Source organism: Oryctolagus cuniculus, chromosome 11, assembly GCF_964237555.1.
Source record: "Oryctolagus cuniculus chromosome 11, mOryCun1.1, whole genome shotgun sequence".
NCBI lineage: Eukaryota > Metazoa > Chordata > Mammalia > Lagomorpha > Leporidae > Oryctolagus > Oryctolagus cuniculus.
The window spans coordinates 84093149-84114655 of NC_091442.1; the positions used below are offsets into that span (position 1 = coordinate 84093149).

Sequence of the window (21507 nt, forward strand, 5' to 3'; positions counted from 1 at the left end):
AGCAGTGATACCATCTTATCCAGGGCTTTTCTTTATTGGGAGACATTTTATTGATGTTTTGATCTTGTCACTTCTTACTGGTCTTTTCAGATCTTCTGTTTCTTCATTATTCATTCTGGGTAGGTTGTATGTGTCCAGGTATTTTTTTCCCTGTATTCATGGTTATCAAATTTGTTGCTGTGTAGTGGTTTATAATAAACTTTAGTTATAATTTGTATTTCTCTGGTATCACTTATAATGTCTACTTTTTTTATTTCCTCTGCATTTGAATCTTGTTTCTCCATGTTGCTAAGGGTTTGTAAATTTTGTTTATATTTTCAGGAAACGAGATCATCATTTCATTGATGTTTTTCTACTTTAATCTGTATTTCACTTATTTCTGCTCTGATTTTCACCATTTCCTTTTAAGTTTGGGTTTCGTTCATTTTTGTTTTTCTAATTCCATTAGCTGCAGCATTAGACTATTTCTGATTTTCTAAAAATTATTTGAAGAGAGAAAGAAAATGCTCTCATCCATTGATTTAGTTCCAAAATGCCCACTATAACAGCTAGGACTGGACTGGAACCAGAGTTAGAAGCCAGTATCACAATTCAGTTACACCATGAGGTTGGCAGGAACTCCATCAGTTAAGCCATCCCTGCTGACTTCCGGTGGCTGCAGTGGTGGAAAGCTGGAGTCAGGAACTGGTGCTGAGAACTGAAGCTAGGCACTCTAATGTAGAAAGTGGGAATCTTAACCACGAGGCTGAGTTCCCATTCTTTTGTGCCTTTTTTTTTTTAATATGGCTGTTAGTTGCTATGAACTTCCCTGCTATTTTTACTTTTTATGTGTTCTGTAGGTTTTGTTATGGAATATTTCCATTTTCATTTAAGAAATTTTTTTAACTTTTATTTAGTAAATATAAATTTCCAAAGTACAGTTTATGGATTACAATGGCTCCCCCCCCTCTAATTTTCCTCCCACTCACACCCCTCCCATCTCCCGCTCCCTCTCCCATTCCATTCACATCAAGATTCTTTTTCAATTATCTTTATATACAGAAGATTGATTTAGTATATATTAAGTAAAGATTTCATAAGTTTGCACCCACACAGAAATACAAAGTGTAAAATACTGTTTCAGTACTAGTTATAGCATTACTTCACATTGGACAACACATTAAGGACAGATCCCACATGAGAAGTAAGTACACAGTGACTCCTGTTGTTGACTTAACAATTTGACACTCTTGCTTATGGCGTCAGAAATCTCCCTAACTCTAGTCATGAGTTGTCAAGGCTATGGAAGCCTTTTGAGTTCTCCGACTTCGATCTTATTCTGACAGGGTCATAGCCAAAGTGGAAGTTCTCTCCTCCCTTCAGAGAAAGGTACATCCTTCTTTGATGGCCCTGTTCTTTCCACTGGGATCTCACTCGCTCTTTTAACAAATTTTAAATTTCCTTCTTAAGGTTTTTGATCCATTGGTTGTAAAGATATATTATTTAATTACTATATGTTTGTCTAGTTTGCAAAGCGTTTCCTGTTTTTGATTTCTAATTTATTGCATTTTTGTTAGAAAAAATAATGAATGTGGTTTCAGTTTTTATGAGTTTGTTGAGATTTGTTTTGGGCCTAACATGTGCTCTGTTTTTGAGAGTGTTCTAAGTCTTGAGAAGAATGTACATTTTGCAGTAATTGGATGAAATGTTTTGTAGATGTCTCTTAGGTTCATTTGACTTAAGTGCATTAAAACTCTACCATTTCTTTGCAGATTTTCTGTCTGGATAATCTATCCACTGTTGAAACTGGGGTGTTAAAGCCCCCTACTCTTACTATATTTGAGTCCATCTCTTCTTTTTATATTTAATGTTTGCTTCACATATTTAGTACTCCAATATTGAGTACACATGCATTTATAAGTTGTTATTTCCTCTTATTTAATTGACTCTTTTATCATATAATGAACTTCCTAATCTCTCTTTACTGCTTTGAAGACTATTTTTATCTGATGTAAGTATGGCTGCTTGCGCCTTTTTTGGATTTGATTTTTTTTTTCATCTTTACAAATAAGGTTTAAGTAGTAGAATTCACCAGAATAAGCTGCTATAAAGAACTTTATATGTCAGGTCTTAAAAGAGATTTCCGCTATTAATTTCTATTAGAAGTCAAAACAACTTCCATTAGTTGACATTCTCAGATTGGTATAAGATTGCCTCTTATTAGTAAAATATTGTATATGCTATAAAATTACATGAAAGGCAGTAATAAAAAAAAAGAACATTTTTCAGGAAGCGATGTTTTAACTTAAAAATTTAATAAGGAGATACATATTATGACACTATTCTCATACTCATATTATCCATTAACATATAAACAGTTTTTCTTGGAAAGTTTCAGTTTTAAGACCACATATCCAAAAAGCTGGAAAAATTGAATTTTGAAATTACTATTTATAGTCCTCTCTGAATCAGAATCCATATTCACATAGAAATGGTTGAAATTTTACCTGTTAGGTGAAGATCAGCAGGAGGAAGTGGAAGGGCTTGCCAAAGGCATTGATAATGTGAACACGATTGTAGGTGAAAGTTTAGCTTGCTTAGGAAGATGCATGATTTTGAGAGCACTCTAGCAACATACATTTTTAAACAACCTTCTAACTATAAGTCAGTCTTCTATTCTCTAAGGGAACTGCTACCATATACCAGAGACACAGAGATAACATTTGATGTACATTTTAAACTCCTCCTGGAATCTGTCACTCTGTGAGTGGCTTTGCCTCACATCTATTCATAGATAGTACAACATAGCAGTATCGTACACAAATTGCAGTTGTTCCTTATAGCCATTAGTAGTAGTTCAAGTTTGAAAGTAATTCAGAGGCCGGCGCCGCGGCTCAATAGGCTAATCCTCCACCTAGCGGCGCTGGCACACCGGGTTCTAGTCCCAGTTGGGGCGCCAGATTCTGTCCCGGTTGCCCCTCTTCCAGGCCAGCTCTCTGCTGTGGCCAGGGAGTGCCCTGGAGGATGGCCCAAGTGCTTGGGCCCTGCACCCCATGGGAGACCAGGAGAAGCACCTGGCTCCTGCCATCGGATCAGCGTGGTGCGCCGGCTGCAGCGTGCCAGCCGCGGTGGCCATTGGAGGGTGAACCAACGGCAAAAAGGAAGACCTTTCTCTCTGTCTCTCTCTCTCTCTCACTGTCCACTCTGCCTGTAAAAAAAAAAAAAAAAAAGAAAGAAAGAAAGTAATTCAGTATTTCTTTAAAGCACACCATGGTTGTCTAGACTGCAAGTCCAGAATGATGTTCTTCCGTATATCCTAAGTAGGGGATGTCATTGTACAGACCTGGGTCTCCGAGATTTCTTTATACATTACTTGAAGATGCAGTCTGCGTACATACAGAGGAATTGGTTTCTCCTTTTGATTAATAGTGAAAGTAGATACTTGAAAAATTTTTTTGAGTATTTTGTTAGAGAAGATTAAAATAATCAGATAAAGAAACTACAAGATCTCAGTCTCTGCCTCCCTCTCTTTTCCTTCCTCCCAATCTCCCTCTCTCTGTCAGAGACTAGCTCTGGAAAGCTTTTTCTTTCTTTTTTTTTAAAGATTTTATTTATTTCATTGAGAGGTAGAGTTACAGACAGAGAAAAGGAGGGACAGAGAAAGGGTTTCCATCTGCTGCTTCACTCCCCAAGTGGCTGCAATGGCTGGAGCTGCACTGATCTTAAGCCAGGGGCCAGGAGCTTCTTCCAGGTCTCCCATGTGGGTGCAGGGGCCCAAACACCTGGGTCATCTTCTGATTTCCCGGGCCTTAAATGGAGAGCTGGATCAGAAGAGGAGCATCCCAGTCATGAACCAGTGCCTGTATGAGATGCTGATGCTGCAGGCAGAGGCTTAGCCTACTATGCCACAGTGCCAAAAAACATTTTGCAGGAACTCATATTCAACGGTGAGAGCGAGCTGTCTCCACTTTAAAGCCAAATTGTCAGTAGCCATTCTACCCTAACTCACGAATCTGAAAATGATTCACACATCCCAGCAGCTGCCTGTAATATGGGCAAAATATTTTCATATTAACATCTACCAGTGAGAGTTGTTTGAGGCTGGCGCTGTGGCTCAGTAGGCTAATCCTCCGCCTGCGGTGCCGGCACACCGGGTTCTAGTCCTGGTTGGGGCGCCGGATTCTGTCCTGGTTGCTCCTCTGCCAGGCCAGCTCTCTGCTGTGGCCAGGGAGTGCAGTGGAGGATGCCCCAAGTGCTTGGGTCCTGCACTCCATGGGAGACCAGGAGAAGCACCTGGCTCCTGCCATCGGATCAGCGCGGTGCGCTGGCCACAGCACGCCGGCTGCAGCGGCCATTGCGGGGTGAACCAATGGCAAAGGAAGACCTTTGTTTCTGTCTCTCTCTCTATTACACTGTCCACTCTGCCTGTCAAAAAAAAAAAAGAAGAAAGAAAGTTGTTTGAACAGGTACATACTGAGAAATTTTGACGTGTGGAAAGAAACACATACAATCGAGAAAAAGATCTCTTGTTGCATTTGTGGGTTTTTCCACCTCTGTTCCATAACAGTGACATGCTGGAAACCACTATTTTGCTCTCCTGATGACCCCTTCCCTAGAAGGTAGCCATTTCACTGATTTTTAAACTACTGGAGGCCCTAGGATGTAATAAGCAAGCATGACACAGTTTTAGTGGTTTACTTGCATTCACAGAATTTATCTTTTAGTACAAGAGAAAACTTGATGTCCACATGGATGTTAGAAAATTCTTTGATTCTGAAACCCACTCCAGGCAGTTAATTTAGTGGAGAAGTTATGCTGTCTGAATTGCTATGAATACAAAATGCTCATGAATTTTAGAGGGTGCTCCTGTAATTTCAACCAGAGTTCCAAAGTACAGAAATTAAACCACAGGTCAATAATTCCAGGCAACTGAGAACAGGGCATGAAGGAAAATTCATCTGCAGTTGCCTTCCTTGGCACCACAGCGCTCACTCTTATTAAACCCATACATCTTGGACTCTTTCTGATGGGCATACATTTTTCTCAGACCATCCTTTGTTGCCTTTGGAAGTGTGGCTTGTCCATTTCATACTGTGTTTCTCTGACCTATGCCCTGTGGGCAATGGTTGGATTGAAGGGAGCTGTGTTCACTTGTCTAATTGGTTTTTACTTTACTGCTTGGCAATTTCTCATTCTTCAGATATTGAACTCTTGGCCCTTAATGATGTTTGTTCCCCTCTTTACAGCTTCACATGAGTGATTCAGTCACAGCTATCTTGGGAAATGAACAAGAAAATGTTCTTCTTATTGGGGTTTCCTTTGGGTAAAATCTATAATGTTACATCACTGTAATGCATTCCTCTCTAAATCTCACCAGCAGATTTTTGTGTGATCTCTTCCTAAGTCTGTAACTTAGATAACGTTATGCTATCCTCAATTATGAGAAACTGAGCATTGTTGGATACCCAGCTAGAACTCAAATTCTTACCCAGTTTTTGTCTACTGAAATATAGTCTCTTCTAATAAAATAAAAAGTAGCTTCATATGAAAGCCTAAAGTAATTACAAAAAAGGAAAATACTGGGAATAAATAGTGAACATGAAATACTGGGTGTGTATACTTGGAATTTAATACTTGAATTCTTTAGGGAACAGAATTTATGTCTTCAATTTATTTTTGTTACACTGGGGACTCTTCTGTAGCAGTGAACACAGAAAACAGATCTTTCTTAGGTTTGGATAGGAGGCACCATGTATTGGTCAGAAATGTGTTCCCTTCTAAGGTGGTCGACTTTTGCTTGACCTAGCTATTTAAAGATTTCTGTAGCTTGCCTCCCTGCTACTGTCTCAATCAATCTGCTCCCCTCTTCAGAATGAAAGGAGTGCCTGATTCACAGATTCACAATTGAGGGAGCTATAAGGACCAAGGACCACCTCGCCCCCCTATTTTTTCATTTTTTTTGTTTTTTTTTTTTTGTTTTTGGTTGGTTTGGGTTTTGTTCTTTTTTTTTTTTTTTTTTGGAAGAGTTGGGAAGATATTATAGGGTGGTAGAACTGATTTTGAATTTGAAGGATGAATATAGGTATTTACCATTCCATTTCTTGGTATTTTCATATCTTTTCATTCCTTCTACTATTGAATGCTTATACTAATGTAACTAAAGAAGAACTGTTCTTTTCATAAAATGTCAGGAAAAAATACACTAAATGCTTAGCATGATAGAGTATATATAACATGTGTATAAATGTTAAGAGAAACATAAGAGATTTTATTAAGTAATAAAATCTTGAAAGAAATTAGGTATATATGAGCTAGAATATTTAGTGTGTGTGTGTGTGTGTGTGTGTGTGTGTGTGTGTATGAGAGATAGAGGGACCGGCGCTGTGGCTCACGTGGTTAATCCTCTGCCTGCAGCACCGGCATCCCATGTGGGCGCAGGGTTCTGGTCCCAGTTGCACTTCTTCCAGTACAGCTCTCTGCTGTGGCCCCGGGAAGGCAGTGGACGATGGCCCAAGTGCTTGGGCCTCTGCACCTGCATGGGAGAACGGGAGGAAGCACCTGGCTCCTGCCTTTGGATTGGCACAGCGCCAGCCATAGTGGCCATTTGGGGTGTGAACCAACAGAAGGAAGACCTTTCTCTCTGTCTCTCCCTCTCACTGTGTGTAACTCTACATCTCAAATAAATAAAGAATGCAATTTAAAAAAATGAGAGATAGTCACAAATATTTCCAATTCTGAAAACTTTTCCTTAATACTGTTTTGCTGATTCTTTGGGAATTTCCACTTAAAATCTTCAAGAAACCATGACTTTTAAGTGAGGGGAAAAAAGGCATTCCTCTGTTTTATACTGTCACTTACCCAGTGTAGTCTACTTGATTGCTTTCCAGGCTGATCCTCAGTTGGATATGTAAATAATTAGAATAGCTTTCTGGGGGTGTTTGAGAAACAACGGAACACACGTGGCATTTCCAGCATTTCCACTTCAAAGATAGGGATAAAAACTTCTCTTCCAAGTGCTCCTTACAGTGCAGAGTTTAACTCCCCACTGTTAAAACTTAATCGTAAAAAACATCTTGAGTGTTTATATTTTGACATCATTTCATTAACTTTATTGAATATACATTCAATAGAGTTTTTTATTTCTATTCTTAAAATACTAATTTCTTGGTTAGGAGAGTATGCTGGTCTCTCTTTACATCTGAGACCATAATGTGTATTTTTGTATGATTAATACTTAGCATAATGACTGAAGAATACCAAACATGGACTAAATATTGATTGAATGAAGAAAATGAGTATGTAGGCTGGCGCCGCGGCTCAATAGGCTAATCCTCCGCCTTGTGGCGCCGGCACACCGGGTTCTAGTCCCTATTGGGGTGCCGGATTCTGTCCCGGTTGCCTCTCTTCCAGGCCAGCTCTCTGCTGTGGCCAGGGAGTGCAGTGGAGGATGGCCCAAGTGCTTGGGCCCTGCACCCGCATTGGAGACCAGAAGAAGCACCTGGCTCCTGCCATCGGATCAGCGTGGTGCGCCGGCCGCAGTGCGCTGGCCGTGGCGGCCATTGGAGGGTGAACCAACGGCAAAGGAAGACCTTTCTCTCTGTCTCTCTCACTGTCCACTCTGCCTGTCAAAAAATAAAAAAAATTAAAAAAATTAAAAAAAAGAAAATGAGTATGTAAGATAATGCATGAATGGACTAGTTAATTAAACAGTTCCTCTGGTGATTTCTCCTCTAATGTTATAATTCCGTCTTATCTCCACAAGGTACTGCCACTCAAATCTTCTCCATGCTATCAGCCTGTCTGCATTAACCCGCTGACTGACGTCTCTCCTTCCAGTCACCCAGGATCGTGTATACAGTCTTGCCTTACTGCCTCCACTACCTTCCTGTTTGCTCTTGAATCACTACCACTGCTCTGCTACCCTGAAATTATAACTGTAAAAATACTCCAAACATCCGACTTCCAGTTCCATGATGAGGGTCGAATTCACTTGCAAACAGAGTGTTTTCTTCGTTGGACTTTGTTTCTTTGTTTGACCTGATCATAATTAAAACTCCACTCGCATGGCTCCTGTGATTCTGAGTTCTTCTCATTCTTACACAGCTCTGAATTTCTCATTTTTTCGTGTTGAATGGTCTTCTTTCTTTGTTCCTTCTTCAACACTTGCTTGGCTTCAGAATTTATCTTTTCTTGTCCATATTCTCTGGAACACTCTGCCAATTTCTAAGATTTCTTTCATTACTTAGCTGTGATGCTGAGCACATCTACGTATCTACCCAGGCCCATCATCATTCTGGCTTTCAGGCATGCATTTATTGTATGATTGCTGCACTCATGATGCTACAGGTTCCTAAAGTTGAATATCAAACCCAGTGCTCGCTCTCCTCTCTGCTTCTCCAAACTGCAATTTGTCACTTCATTTAAATGCATGGATTTTACTGCATTTGTTCTTTTTGTGTTGGCATCTCCATTGATCTCGACTGGAAATTTAGAATTGGCATTAGTTCTCTCTTCTTCATCCCTCATATTTAAATTTCATTCTCTTACTGTGGCTTCTGTCTATTTTATAACACTACCTTGGCTGTTCTTCCTGGAATAAATATTTGATCGCAACTTTTTCCTTTTTTGAAAAGAAAGTTTGGTAACTCAGCATTATCACAGACCTATTGTACTAGGCAGAGTTGTCCAGAGAAAGAGAACCCAAAAGATATGTGTGCATTTATAGAGAGAGAAGTTTATTTCACGGAATTGGCTCCTGCCATTGTGGAGATTGGCAAGTAAAAATTATAATTCTGCAGTGCACTCATGTGGGACACAGACCCAGGGAATAGTTGCACTTTAAGACAGAGCTTGCTCTTCCTACAGGGAGGAGGTCAGTCTTTCTAGAATCTGTGTAGACCTTCACTAACTGAGTAAGGCACATTCACATTATGGAGGATAATCTCCTTTATTCCAAGTCTAGTGATTTAAATGATAGTCTCATCTAAAAAATGTCTTCACAGTAATTTTTGAAGAAAATAGTTTGATATCATGACCTATCCATGTTAACATATAAAATTAACATCTCACCTATTCATGATGTGTAGGATGGTGTAAAATTTGTCCTTTGCTCCATTCACAGTTTAGCCCTTCTTTCATGGTGGTCAGACATAAATGCATATGTACACAACCCCTTACTTCCCCAACTGCTGGTCAGATTGACCATGGACTATTTGTGGTTGTGTGTATATTATTCACTCTGTTTCTCTCAGTCCCTTTGCTGTACCCTGCACATCTTAAGAAATCAGTGCAACTTTGCCAACTGCATGAATACAGATAGTGAAAGGAAGAAACACAATGAAGAAATAAATGAAGGGGATGGGAAGACTTAGAAATGTGAGGCAGCAAGCAGAAAGCACCTTACTTAGTACTTGGTCCTTCTCAGCTGCATTAATTTGTCCAAGATTGAAATCTGTATGTCAAAGTTTCTGATTCTTTTCCCTTTTCATATTTCCTCCTGCATAAAACGTCAGTCATATATTGCATATATGGGGTTCTTTGTTCTTTGATAAATGTTCCTGTAGGAGGATCAGGCTGATTCCAGCACCTGCTTTTCTGTGTTTGATGTTCTGCAGTTCATTCTTCTTTTTTCTTCTTTTGGTTTTCTTCCCCCTTCTTAGCCTTTTTCTGATATTCTTTACTGGCATTTGCCTGCCTCCTTGTGTCATATTTATTGACTGTTACTTCTCTAATCTAAAAGAAACAAACTGAGTGTATGATATTTCTCTCAAATGATGGTTTTAATTTCATAAATACATGAAAGATATGAAATTTTATATTTCTAACTTTTTTAAGATTTTTTTTTTGTCTGAAAGGCAGAGTTAGCAGGAGAGACAGATCTTTGATCTGGCATTTCACTCCCTAAGTGGCTGCAATGGCCAAGGCCAGACCAAACCAAAGCCAGGAACCGGGAGCTTCTTACAGGTCTTTGTTATTGGTGCAGGGTCCCAAACACTCAGGCTATCTTGTACTGCTTTTCGCAGGTGCAATAATGGAGCTGAATTGGAAGTGGAACAACCAGAGCCCATGCAGGATGCCAGTGTTATAAGCAGTGGCTTTATTTGCTGTGCACAATGCTGGCCCCTATTTATTTATTTATTTATTTATTTCTCTCTCTCTCTCTCTCTCACTTTCTTTCTCTCTATCTCTCTCATTCTCTCTCTCTCTCTTTCTTTCTCTTTCTCTCTCTTCCTCTTTCTTCCTCTTTGTTTCTTTTTTGACTTACTTACTGAATTGAAAGGTAGAGTAAGAAAGACAGATCTTGCATCTTCTGGTTCAATTCCGAGATGGTCACAAAGAGTGGAACTGGGCCAATCTGAAGCCAGGAGCCCAGAGTTTCTTCCGGGTCTCTCATGTAGGCGCAGGGTCCTAGGGACTTAGGTCATCCTCCACTGCTTTCCCAGGCACATTGGCAGGGAGCTATTTCAGTGGAACAGCTGAAACTCAAACCGATGCCCATATAGGATGCTGGTGCTGCAGCCAGCGTCTTTAACTTGCTATGCCACAGTGCCAGCATCTCTTTTATTTTAATTAATTTTTACTAGATTATTTGTGATTTATAGATCAAAGTCTGAGAACATAACGATGTTCCCTTTCTCCCTCCTTCCCGCCCTTCTTCCTTTTTTTTTTTTTTTTTTTTAGTTTGTGAGGTATAGGGTTCGATTGACATAAGAGTGTACTCTGTTACTAATCATTAGTTTCATATTTTCCTCTGGAATCAAGAAAAGGCACAGGTTACCAGGGCATTTTTTTTTTTTTTTTTTGACAGGCAGAGTGGACAGTGAGAGAGAGAGACAGAGAGAAAGGTCTTCCTTTGCCGTTGGTTCACCCTCCAATGGCCGGCGCACCGCGCTGATCCGATGGCAGGAGCCAGGAGCCAGGTGCTTTTCCTGGTCTCCCATGGGGTGCAGGGCCCAAGCACCTGGGCCATCCTCCACTGCACTCCCTGGCCACAGCAGAGGGCTGGCCTGGAAGAGGGGCAACCGGGACAGAATCCGGCGCCCTGACCGGGACTAGAACCCGGTGTGCCGGCGCCGCTAGGCGGAGGATTAGCCTAGTGAGCCGCGGCGCCGGCCACCAGGGCATATTATTTTAAGAACAGATGTTGTAAACCTGACTTTGGCCAAGTATAAGATTTTCTCTCTCTCTGGTAATACTTATATTAGGTAGGAAGCAAGATATGTACTTATGTGTGTGACAAAGGCCTAAGGAGACACCTAGGTCCAGCATATGCATCTCAAAGTCATTCTGATAACCTTTCAGGTGCAGCCCAGTATCTGCACTTCAAATGCCCTACCCCTTCTACCAAATAACTATCCTTCCTCTAAGGCAGGCTGATATCAGCCAGGCTTCCCCCTGTCTGATAACTTCAGGGGGAATACTCAGAAAGGAATTTTTCGTATTTACATCCAAAAAGTCCTTTGTTCCAGGAAGAGAAGGAGCGGGAAGGCAAGACCCATCCCCTTAAACACCCCCCCCCCCCAACTCAACTGTACTGGACACTCAACCCTCTGCCTCTGCTGAGCTGCCCGCCTGGCCTGCCCAGGTGTACTCTCTGAAGGACCCCAAAAGCGGTGCTCTTTTGTGACGACCCCAGAAACACAGACTCCAGACCAGGCGATGCAAAAAGCAAGAGGCAGTTTTATTTCATTTGCGCAAATGGGCCCTCTGCTGCCGCAAGCAGCGAGAAAGAGAGGAGCCCTGAGCAGTTATCTCACACAGCTTTTAAGGGGCAAAACCACAAAATTAACATACCATAGGGTGGCATGAGTTCATTGGGCAACTACAAGGGGAGGGGGTCGTTGAGGAGAAGAAACTGGTGCCCTACTGCCTTGCGGTTTCTTTGTTAGGCTTGGACAAGGGGAGGGGGTGGTTGAGCAGTGAGGAAGTATAGTCAGTGGAAAAGTACTGGGTCGAAGTTCCTGTTTTTCTATCTTATCAAGGCCACCTTTAGGGCGGCTCTCGGCCGCTCCCTTCACTCTCCACTCAACCATGTAACCTCGCTCTCCCCCAGTCTGAGCGACTGGGCACTCTCTCTCAGGTTCTGTCTGGAGAGGTGCCCATCTTTTCTCACAGATGTCCCTGACCTAATAAACCTTGCTATTTGCTTTCCACTACTCTCTGTCTCACACCTGAATTCTTTCTTGTGCAAAGACAAGGACTCTGCCATTCTCCGGTAACACTTATACCATACACTGCTACATTTTTGGTCCTGTTTACATATACTGTGGATACCAGGCCACAAAGGTAGCATTAATACTCTAATAATTCACTTGCATCATTGTTACATGTGTTTAGAAGTCTATTCCTTGATGATTCAGAATGTGAATGCTGGCGGACCAAAATCTTAGATTTGGGGTAGATAAAATGATAAAAATTCTAGTCTTGATATGCCTAATTCTTAGCATAGTCAGTGATGTGTTTAAATATTGGATCAGCATTCTTATATATCAGAACCAGATGAAAATAAGACAGAAATTCCCCTGTGGCTGTCATATGCATTCTAATTGGCTTCAAATCCCACCAGTCTGTATTGTCTCCAAATCAGCATTAATGTCAGTTGCTATTTATTACAGTTATGTTTTATTTTTCTTATAGTATAGTAGAGAGATACTCTTTAATTCCCATATGTCTGTCAAAAATGATACCATGAAAGGCAGAAAGGGTATATTTCTTGGGATCAATTAAAATTTATTCCTTGCATAGTTTGCAAGCAGAATGCATTGCCATCAAGTGTTACTATTTATTTTGTATGTAGTCTACTTTGCTCATTAGTGTTACCTACCCCTTTGGCCCATATAGGAATTTGATTTGCTGCTGTTTCTTTATGCCCCTGTTACATCTTTACCTGTGATATATTGCAACTACTGAATTGATCTTTAGTATTGCCATATTTAAATGTTATTTTAATGCTTAATAATTAACTAATTTTCATACTCTTGGTAAATATGTTAAGTAAATTAAACTTCCAGAGTGGAATTGTGTGCATGGTGATTTAGAACAATAAACATGGTAAATTTAGTTAAAATAATCTGGAGGGCCTGGTGCTGTGACACAGTAGGTTAAAGCCCTGGTCTGCAGTATCAGCATCCCATATGAGCTCCAGTTCTAGTCCTGGCTACTCCACTTCCAATCCAGCTCTGTGCTATGGCCTGGGAAAGCAGAAGTTTGCCCAAGTGCTTGGGTCCCTACACTCATGTGGGAGACCTGGAAGAAACTCCTGACTCCTGATCTGCCCAGCTCTGGCTGTTGCAGCCATCTGGGGAGTAAACCATTGGATGGAAGACCTTTCTCTCTCTCCCCCCCCCACTCCCCCCTCCCCCTCTCCCCCTGTCTCCCCCCCTTCCCCCTTTCTCCCCCTTTCTCTCCCTCTCTCTCCCTCTCTCTCCCTTTTCCTGCCTTTCCTCTCTCTGTGTAACTCTGACTTTCAAATAAATAAATCTTTAAAAAAAATAAAAAAGAAGAAAAAGAAAAGAAAAGTAACAAAGAGCAGTGAGAGGGAATTCCCAGAAGAGAGAGGCACACGGATTGGGAAGATACGATTGTACACAGGATTCTTAATTAGAGCATTCCATTATGTAGACAGGCAAAGATGACAGCTGGAGCCTTGGTACTTCAAAAGAAAGGATTTATTTTCCTATACTGGAAGCATGCGTCTCTTAAGTAACTCAGTGATGCATGTTTTGGTTTTCTTTTGCAGATGTGTTCCTTATTGAAACAATTTTTATTACTAATAACTATCTGAATGCCAACTGTGTGCCTTTTATGTACTTTCCAGAAGCGACAGTCATTTTTCACTAATTTTGCTTCTCTGTGGTAAATTACTTAGTCTCTATTGGACATGATGTGTCCAGCATACTTAGGGATTACATTTCAGTGTAAGATATGAATTATAATTATCTGTCACATTGGCAAAATAGTTGTAATGAATCTGTTTTTATTACCATTTTCATTATAATTTTAAATGTTCTGTTTCTTTATTAGGTTGCCGTTACCTCCTGGGGCCTTTTCTGGACTTTGGAAGAATCAAGAAGCATTCAAGCATTTGTACTTTGAAAAATTTCCTGTAAGAACTTTTACATACTTTGAAAAGAATCTTCTTATATGCTTTTCTATAATTCTTGTCTAATAAATTGAACAACTAGTTCCTAGAATCATGAATCAAAAAACAACTTTTAAAGGTTATGTGGACCAGTTTCCATCTCTCAGGGATAAGGATGCCCAAGCCACAATTACTTACGTAAGTCATTTTTATCTGGATTATCTGTCTCTGGACATAGAAATTTCTCGTTTTCTCTTGGCAACTTTTCCTAGAACATAATATAAGTATTATATTATATATATATATATATAGTATATATATTATTATATATATATAGTATATATATATTATTATATATATATAGTATATATATATAGTATAAGTCAGTATAAGGATTTTTTCTGAAATCAGAATGTTTTGGAGGCTTTCAGTATTCTTTGTTTCTTTCACTGGATTCCTCTGTATAGACTAAGAGTAGGTAATCAGAATTCCGTAATGTCAGTGAGATACATTAACATCCTCTACAACTAGTTATGTGAGCAAAATACATCTGGTTTTCCCACATGTTGTATTTTTGCAACCCTTTATCTACTTTTGTTGTCCTTTTCCTGACTATACCTTGAGTTGTCTATTTTAAAATTCAGTTTTAAAATATAAGTAAAGGCTAGAAAGGGTGTTCTTAATGTCCATTCCCATCCCACTGCCATAGATCACAGAGTGCCTTTCTCCTTCTCATTTTGTCCTATGTTGCTCTGTTCCAAGATGAAGTGTGGTGTATTCATAGTAACACTGCATTGATAATGCTCATCCAGATCCCCAAATCACTTGTCTTCTGTTCCTTCTTCTTTTCCCAAGATGTAAAAGTATAGGAAGAGGGGATCTGGTACTCCCCCAGAACAAAGAAAGCATAAGGAAGCGGAAAGGCTAGTTGCCTGGATTGGTTTATGATTCATATATCTGTTGAAATACTGAACTGTACCCCATAAAATGTATAAGTATTACAAGTTAAGCAATCATTTAAAAAACAAAACGATTAAAAGGAAAAAACTGGTATCCCATCACACAATTAGATTAAAAGGAATGAGTGATTGGAATTTTACTTATAATTAAATCCAACTATTTAGCATTCTATCTTTATTATTTATCAGTTAAAGATAACCTAATCAACTAGACAGATGATACTAAAATAGCTTTGTTTGGGAGATCTGAGTTGAATGACTTTAGTAGTCAAGATTAAACAAACTCATGAGAGACCATAGCAGGGAAGGTTTGTCAGCGTAGTTGACTGCAGTAAGCCCAGTGTATCTACCTGATGGGCTATAGCCAAATCATCAGAGTCCTAACATGATTTATTACAACCTACCAGTGGAAAGTCATGTGTGCACATGGGTCTGACATGATTACCTTGAACACCTAACATTCCCTCAGAGCCCCAGTATATGGTTGAGCTATGCGATGTAACTGTCTTCCTGCCCAACTTCAGGCTTCCTGTCTGAGCGCAGAAGGGTCAAGTAACTACCCAGAGTTCACAGAGTCTGATTCCAGAGTTCATGGTCTTAACAACTACTCTAGATGGCCCCATTAATATTGATAACCATAGTACTTGCAGTAAATGCTGCTTCTTATTTTTTGAAGTTTATTTATTTATTTATTTATTTAAAAGGTAGAGCTGCAGAGAGAAGAGATAGAAATCCACCTGCTGGTTCACTCTCCAGATAGTCACAGCAGCTAGGTCTGGGCCAGGCCAAAGCCAAGAGCTAGGAACTCCATTCTGTTATCCCATGTGGGTGGGAGAGATCCAAGTACTTGAGTCAAGGTCCACTGCCTTTCTAGATATATTAGCAGGAAGCTGGATCAGAAGCACAGTAGCTGGGACTTGAACTTGTATTCAGATGCTGACTGCTTAACCTGCTGTGCCATGGAACCAGCTCCCAAAACTGGAAATTATTTGAGGGCATATGATGTGCCAAAAGCTGTTGTATTCTACAGATTACACTATTTTATGCAGGTTTCACAAAAGTTTTAGAAGGTAGAGTTCGGCCGGTGCCGCGGCTCACTAGGCTTATCCTCTACCTGTGGCACCAGCACCCCGGGTTCTAGTCCTGGTAGGGATGCTGGATTCTGTCCCGGTTGCTCCTCTTCCAGTCCAGCTCTCTGCTGTGGCCTGAGAAGGCAGTGGAGGATGGCCCAAGTGCTTGGGCCCTGCACCTGCATGGGAGACCAGGAGGAAGCACCTGGCTCCTGGCTTCGGATCTGTGCAGCACACTGGCCATGGCGGCCATTTGGGGAGTGAACCAACGGCAAAGGAAGACCTTTCTCTCTGTCTCTCTCTCTCACTGTCTAACTCTGCCTGTCAAAAAAAAAAAAAAAAAAAAGGCAGAGTTCAATTTTTAATTCAATTAAGAACATACTGTCTGTACTGAGTAACAGGATTTGTACTAGAATCCATGCTTACAAACATAGGTATCAAGATAACTCAAAAACATTGGGAAAGTAAAAGATATTTCTGTCAACTACTTATTGTTGATTTTCATTGTATTATGTTTTCTGGGAGAGCAAAGATGTGCTACTCTGAGTTGATTAAAAATTAAATTTTATACTATTAAATTTTACTAAAGCTGAATCTAGTCCTAATCCATGTTAACAAACTAGTGATATATTTTATAATTATTCATAGGAGATTTTGAAGCTTTTAAAATTAATACAATTTAAGAAGAAATCTATCAAGGAATTACCTTGTAATACCAAAGTGTTTTGGAAATATTGAGCTTTTACTTCTTCATTAAAAAAGAGATTGGGTTCATAAACTTTACAACACTAAGTTCACACACTTAACTTGAACATATCTAAGAACATTTTAACTTGTTCCTGGCTTATAGAGCATCAAAGTGATTCTATTAAACTTTTAAAATAACTTAATTTCATACTCTATGAAAAATTCAAATGTATGCAGTAAAGACATTTCTATCACATTGTGTGTTTTACCAAGTTTAAATGATTGAGTTGTCTAACACTGCATTTTACTTAAACAGCATTGATTCTTCTTTTCAGGGATACTATGACACTATGGATGCTGGTTACATGGATGAAGAAGGCTATGTGTATGTTATGTCTCGAGTTGACGACGTAATCAATGTTGCAGGTCACAGGATTTCTGCAGGCTCCCTTGAAGAGGTACTGACAGACGCCAGTTTTCAATCCTAAGTAGTGTTTAAGAACAGAGCTGAACTGGAGGCAGTATTAGGATTGCATCCTTCATTCATAGCAGGGACTAGATTACTCTTGTGTGACTCTCACCTTACTCCTTCTCCTGTGAGTTTTCATATTCTCTACACTACCCTACCCCTGTGGGGAGGCGGTGAGGAGTTGGAAGCGTGTGCATCTTTGTTTTTTTAAAGGAGAGAACTGATTTGGGTTGCTTTGATATCTGCTACTTGATTGACTCTGGTTCCTTGATTTGCTTCTGTTTAAGAATCAGGTTTTCATGTAGTCCTTAAGTGGAGGGGCATTTAAACATTTGATGGTGCTTTTAAACCCCTAGAATTCTCTTCCAAAGTAAGTTTACACAGCTCCCCCCAGGAGGCTTTTAAAAATTTCTGATTTTAAGTTTTTTCTAGGGTAAAATATATTTTATCATTACATACAACTCTGAATTGTTGTTGTTGTTGTTTTTAATTTGGCAAGAGTCTTGTAACTATGTCCACAGTCAGGATTCAGAACAATTTTAACTCTGCCAAAGAACCCTAATAATGTCATCTTTGTATTCCGACCCTGGCAACTTCTCATAATGCTAGTTTTACCTTACCTGGAATATCGTCTTCGTGGAATTATACAATGTTGTAACCTTTAAGATTGGACTATTTCTTTTAGAAAAAAAAATCATATGAGGTTCTTTCAAGTTGTTGCAAGCGTCTGTAGCTTTCCTTTGGATTGCTGTGGATTAGTCTGTTGTGTTGATGGACTACTGAGCTTGTCTTTCCATTCATCCATTGAAGGACACATAGAATGGTTTTAGTTTGGGGCAATTATAGATTCAGGCTGTTAAATAAATTCAAGTACAGGTTTTTGTGTAAGAAAAAATGTTTTCATTTCTCTAGGCTAAGGACCTACGGTGGGTTTGTTGGTTAGATGCTAAGGACATGTTTAAGATCATTAGACCCTGCCAAACTCCTTTCTAGAGTGTCTGTGCTATGTTATATACCTACCTTTTGTGTTTGAGAATCACTATTTCTTGACATCCTTTCCAGAACTTAGTAGTCTCATTATTCTTTATGTAAAATATTCTAATAGATGTGTGATGCTATTGTGTATTTCCATAATGACTATTTAATATAACCATTGAGCATCTTTTCACATACTTATTTGTCATGTATATATTTTCATTGGAGAAATATCCCTGTTTAAAAAACTGATTTTTTAAAAATGAGTTGTTTATGTAAGGTTCATTTTTGAGAGTTCATATAGTAGTCCTTTGTCTTTGAATTTAATTTATTTGAGAAGGGGAGAGAGAAAGACAATCAGAGTGTGACAGAGAAAACTCTGATACACCGGTTCACTCCTCAAATACCCTCAGTGTCCAAGGCGCGAGTGGGCCAAAGCCAGGAGCCTGGAGTTCAAACCAGGCTCCCATGTCAGTGGAAAGATCTAAATACTTGCGCCATCATCTCTTGCTTCCCAGAATGTACATTAGGAGGAAATGGAATCAGGAGCAGAGTAAGAACTCCAACCCTGTCACTCCAGCATGAGTTGACAGCATCACAACGGGAGGGCTAACTACAAGGTCAAATGCCTGCCCCACAAATATTTTCTTCCTATCTGCAGCTGGTCTTTTTAATTAATTAATTAATTAGGCTTTTTTTTTTTTTTTTTTACAGGCAGAATTAGAAAGTGAGAGAGACAGAGAGAAAGGTCTTCCTTCCATCGGTTCACCCCCCAAATGGCTGCTGCGGCCGGCACGCTGCCCCAATCTGAAGCCAGGAGCCAGGTGCTTCTCCTGGTCTCCCATGCGGGTGCAGGGCCCAAGGATCTGGGCCATCCTCCACTGCACTCCCGGGCCACAGCAGAGAGCTGGACTGGAAGAGTAGCAACCGGGACTAAAACTCGGCGCCCATATGGGATGCTGACGCCGCTGGCAGAGGATTAACCAAGTGAGCCAGAGCGCTGGCTCCTGCTCTTTTTAATTTCTAAAAGATATTCTTAGCAGAGTGAAAGTGGTTTTCATTTGATATAATCTGATTCATCAGTATTTTTTCTTTTATATAATATTGATTTTGGTATTATATCTAAGAACTCGCTTTTCAAGAAAAAAAGATTGATTTATTTATTTTAAAGAGTTATAGAGAAAGATCTTTCATCCACTAGTTCACTCCCTAGATGACCTCAATTGCCAGTGCTGGGCCAGGCTGAAGCCAGGAGCCCAGACCTTCATTTGGGTCTCCCATGTGAATAGCAAAGGCCTAAACTCTTGGGCCATATTCTGTTGCTTTTCTCAGGCACATTAGTAGGGAGCTGGATTGGAAGTGGAGCAGACTGGACTCAAACCTATGTCCATATGGGATGCCAGCGTTGCAGCCAGCTTTATCTGCTATGCCACAATGTTGGCCCCTAAAAACTCAAAGTCATAACGACTTTTAATTTCATATGAATCTTATCTTCATTTTGCTTGTAGTTTTTTTGTTTAAAATTATATAGCAGTTTCATTTTACATCTTATGTTAACTTGTATATATAGTGCAAGGTGTAGATTGACAGTTTATTCCAGCAATATTTATTGAAAAGACTGACTTTTCCATTGATTTATGTTTGCACATTTAAAATATGAACTGATAATTTCTAAGTGGGTCTATTTCTAGAAGAGCTTATCTGTTTAATTGATCTATATATTTTCATCAATACTATGCTGTCTTGTCTTAAACTCTATACTATAGCTTGAAGTTGAATAGTGTAATTCCTCTACATTTGCTTTTATTTTTACTAATTTATTATAAAGATTTATTCAATTATTTGAAAGGCAGAGTTACAGAGAGGCAGAGAGAGAGAAAGTCCTCCATCCGCTGGTTCACTCCCCAAATGGCTGAATGGCCAGAGTTGAGCTGATCTGAAGTCAGGAGCCAGGAGCTTCCTCTGGGTTCTCACGTGGGTGCAGGGGCCCAAGGACTTGAGCCATCTTCCACTGCTTTTCCAGGCTATAGCAGAGAGCTGGATTGGAAATGGAATAGCCAGGACTTGAACCGGCACCCACATGGAATGCTACATTGCAGTTGGCAGCTTTACTGGCTATGCCCACAGTGCCAGCCTCTCTCTTTCACTATTGATTCAATATTCTGATTCTTTTATTTTCCCATGTGTATTTTAGAATTAGCTTTTCTTTTTAAAGTTTTTGTTTACTTATTTTTTTGAGAGACAGACAGAGCTCACATCTGTTGGTTTACTTGCCACATGACCAGGAACCAGCAACACAGTCTAGTTCTCCCGTGTGGGTGGCAGCAACCCAAATTCTAGATCAGTCACCTGCTGCCTCCTGAACATTAACAGGAAGTTGGAGACAGGAGCAGGGCCAGGACTTGAACCCTTGTACTCTGGTATGAAATGCTGATGTCTCAACTGGTGTGTTAACCATTGTATTGAATATCCACACCGAGGATGAGCTTTCTATTGTTACAGTAAGTCCATGCTCGAATTTTAATTAGGACTGTGTTAAATCTGTAGCTTGATTTGGGAAAAAGTAATGGATAAATAATATTTAGTCTTTGAATATATGATTTATGGATGCCTCTTCATTTTTTTAGGTATCTTTTGATAGTGTCATTAACATTTTGTACTTCTTAACATACAGATTCCTAATATATTTTGTCATATTTATACCCAGGTATTTAATATTGTAGCTATTGAAATACTACTTTCTTTATTTGACAGATAGAGTTAGACAGTGAGAGAGACAGAAAGGTCTTCCTTCCATTGGTTCACCCTCCAAATGGCCACTACGGCCGGTGCTGCGCCAATCTGAAGCCAGGAGCCAGGTGCTGAACACTGTAATTCACTCTCTTGTCTTTTTGGTTCCTTGAGTTCTGATAAATTGTATGATGTGAGTTTTTCTCTCTTTTTTGTGAGTTTTTCTTTTATACTCTATGGGTAAGGTGTGATTCTTACTCCTGATTCTTTGATGATTTTTGCTTTATTTTTGATTTTCTGAACTTCTTTTTTCTTAAGGATTTATTTGTTTATTTGAAAGTCAGAGTTACACAGAGCAGCCGGGTCTTGAACTGGTGCCCATATGGGATGCCAGCTCTGCATCCTCTATGCCTCATCCTCTATGCCACAGCACTAGCTACATTTTTTCTGAACTTTGAGTATGATACGCCTTTGTATATTTTGTTTGTTTGTTTTGATTTTTATCCTTGTTGTTTAGTGAAATGTCTGAATCTGTGGTTTGTGCTTCTCAATAATTTG

General features: G+C 39.8%; 1 protein-coding gene across 3 annotated transcripts in view; it reads left to right on the forward strand.

Moving 5' to 3' along the window:
• Nucleotides 1-21507, forward strand: part of ACSS3 (acyl-CoA synthetase short chain family member 3) — a 368594-nt gene that overhangs the window by 333141 nt on the left and 13946 nt on the right. For all 3 annotated transcript variants that reach the window (XM_008256845.4, XM_002711267.5, XM_017342001.3), the window contains 2 exons: nucleotides 14002-14083; nucleotides 17111-17233. In XM_008256845.4, coding sequence (XP_008255067.2) covers nucleotides 14002-14083; nucleotides 17111-17233 — 205 coding nt within the window. The remainder of the gene's footprint in view (nucleotides 1-14001; nucleotides 14084-17110; nucleotides 17234-21507) is intronic.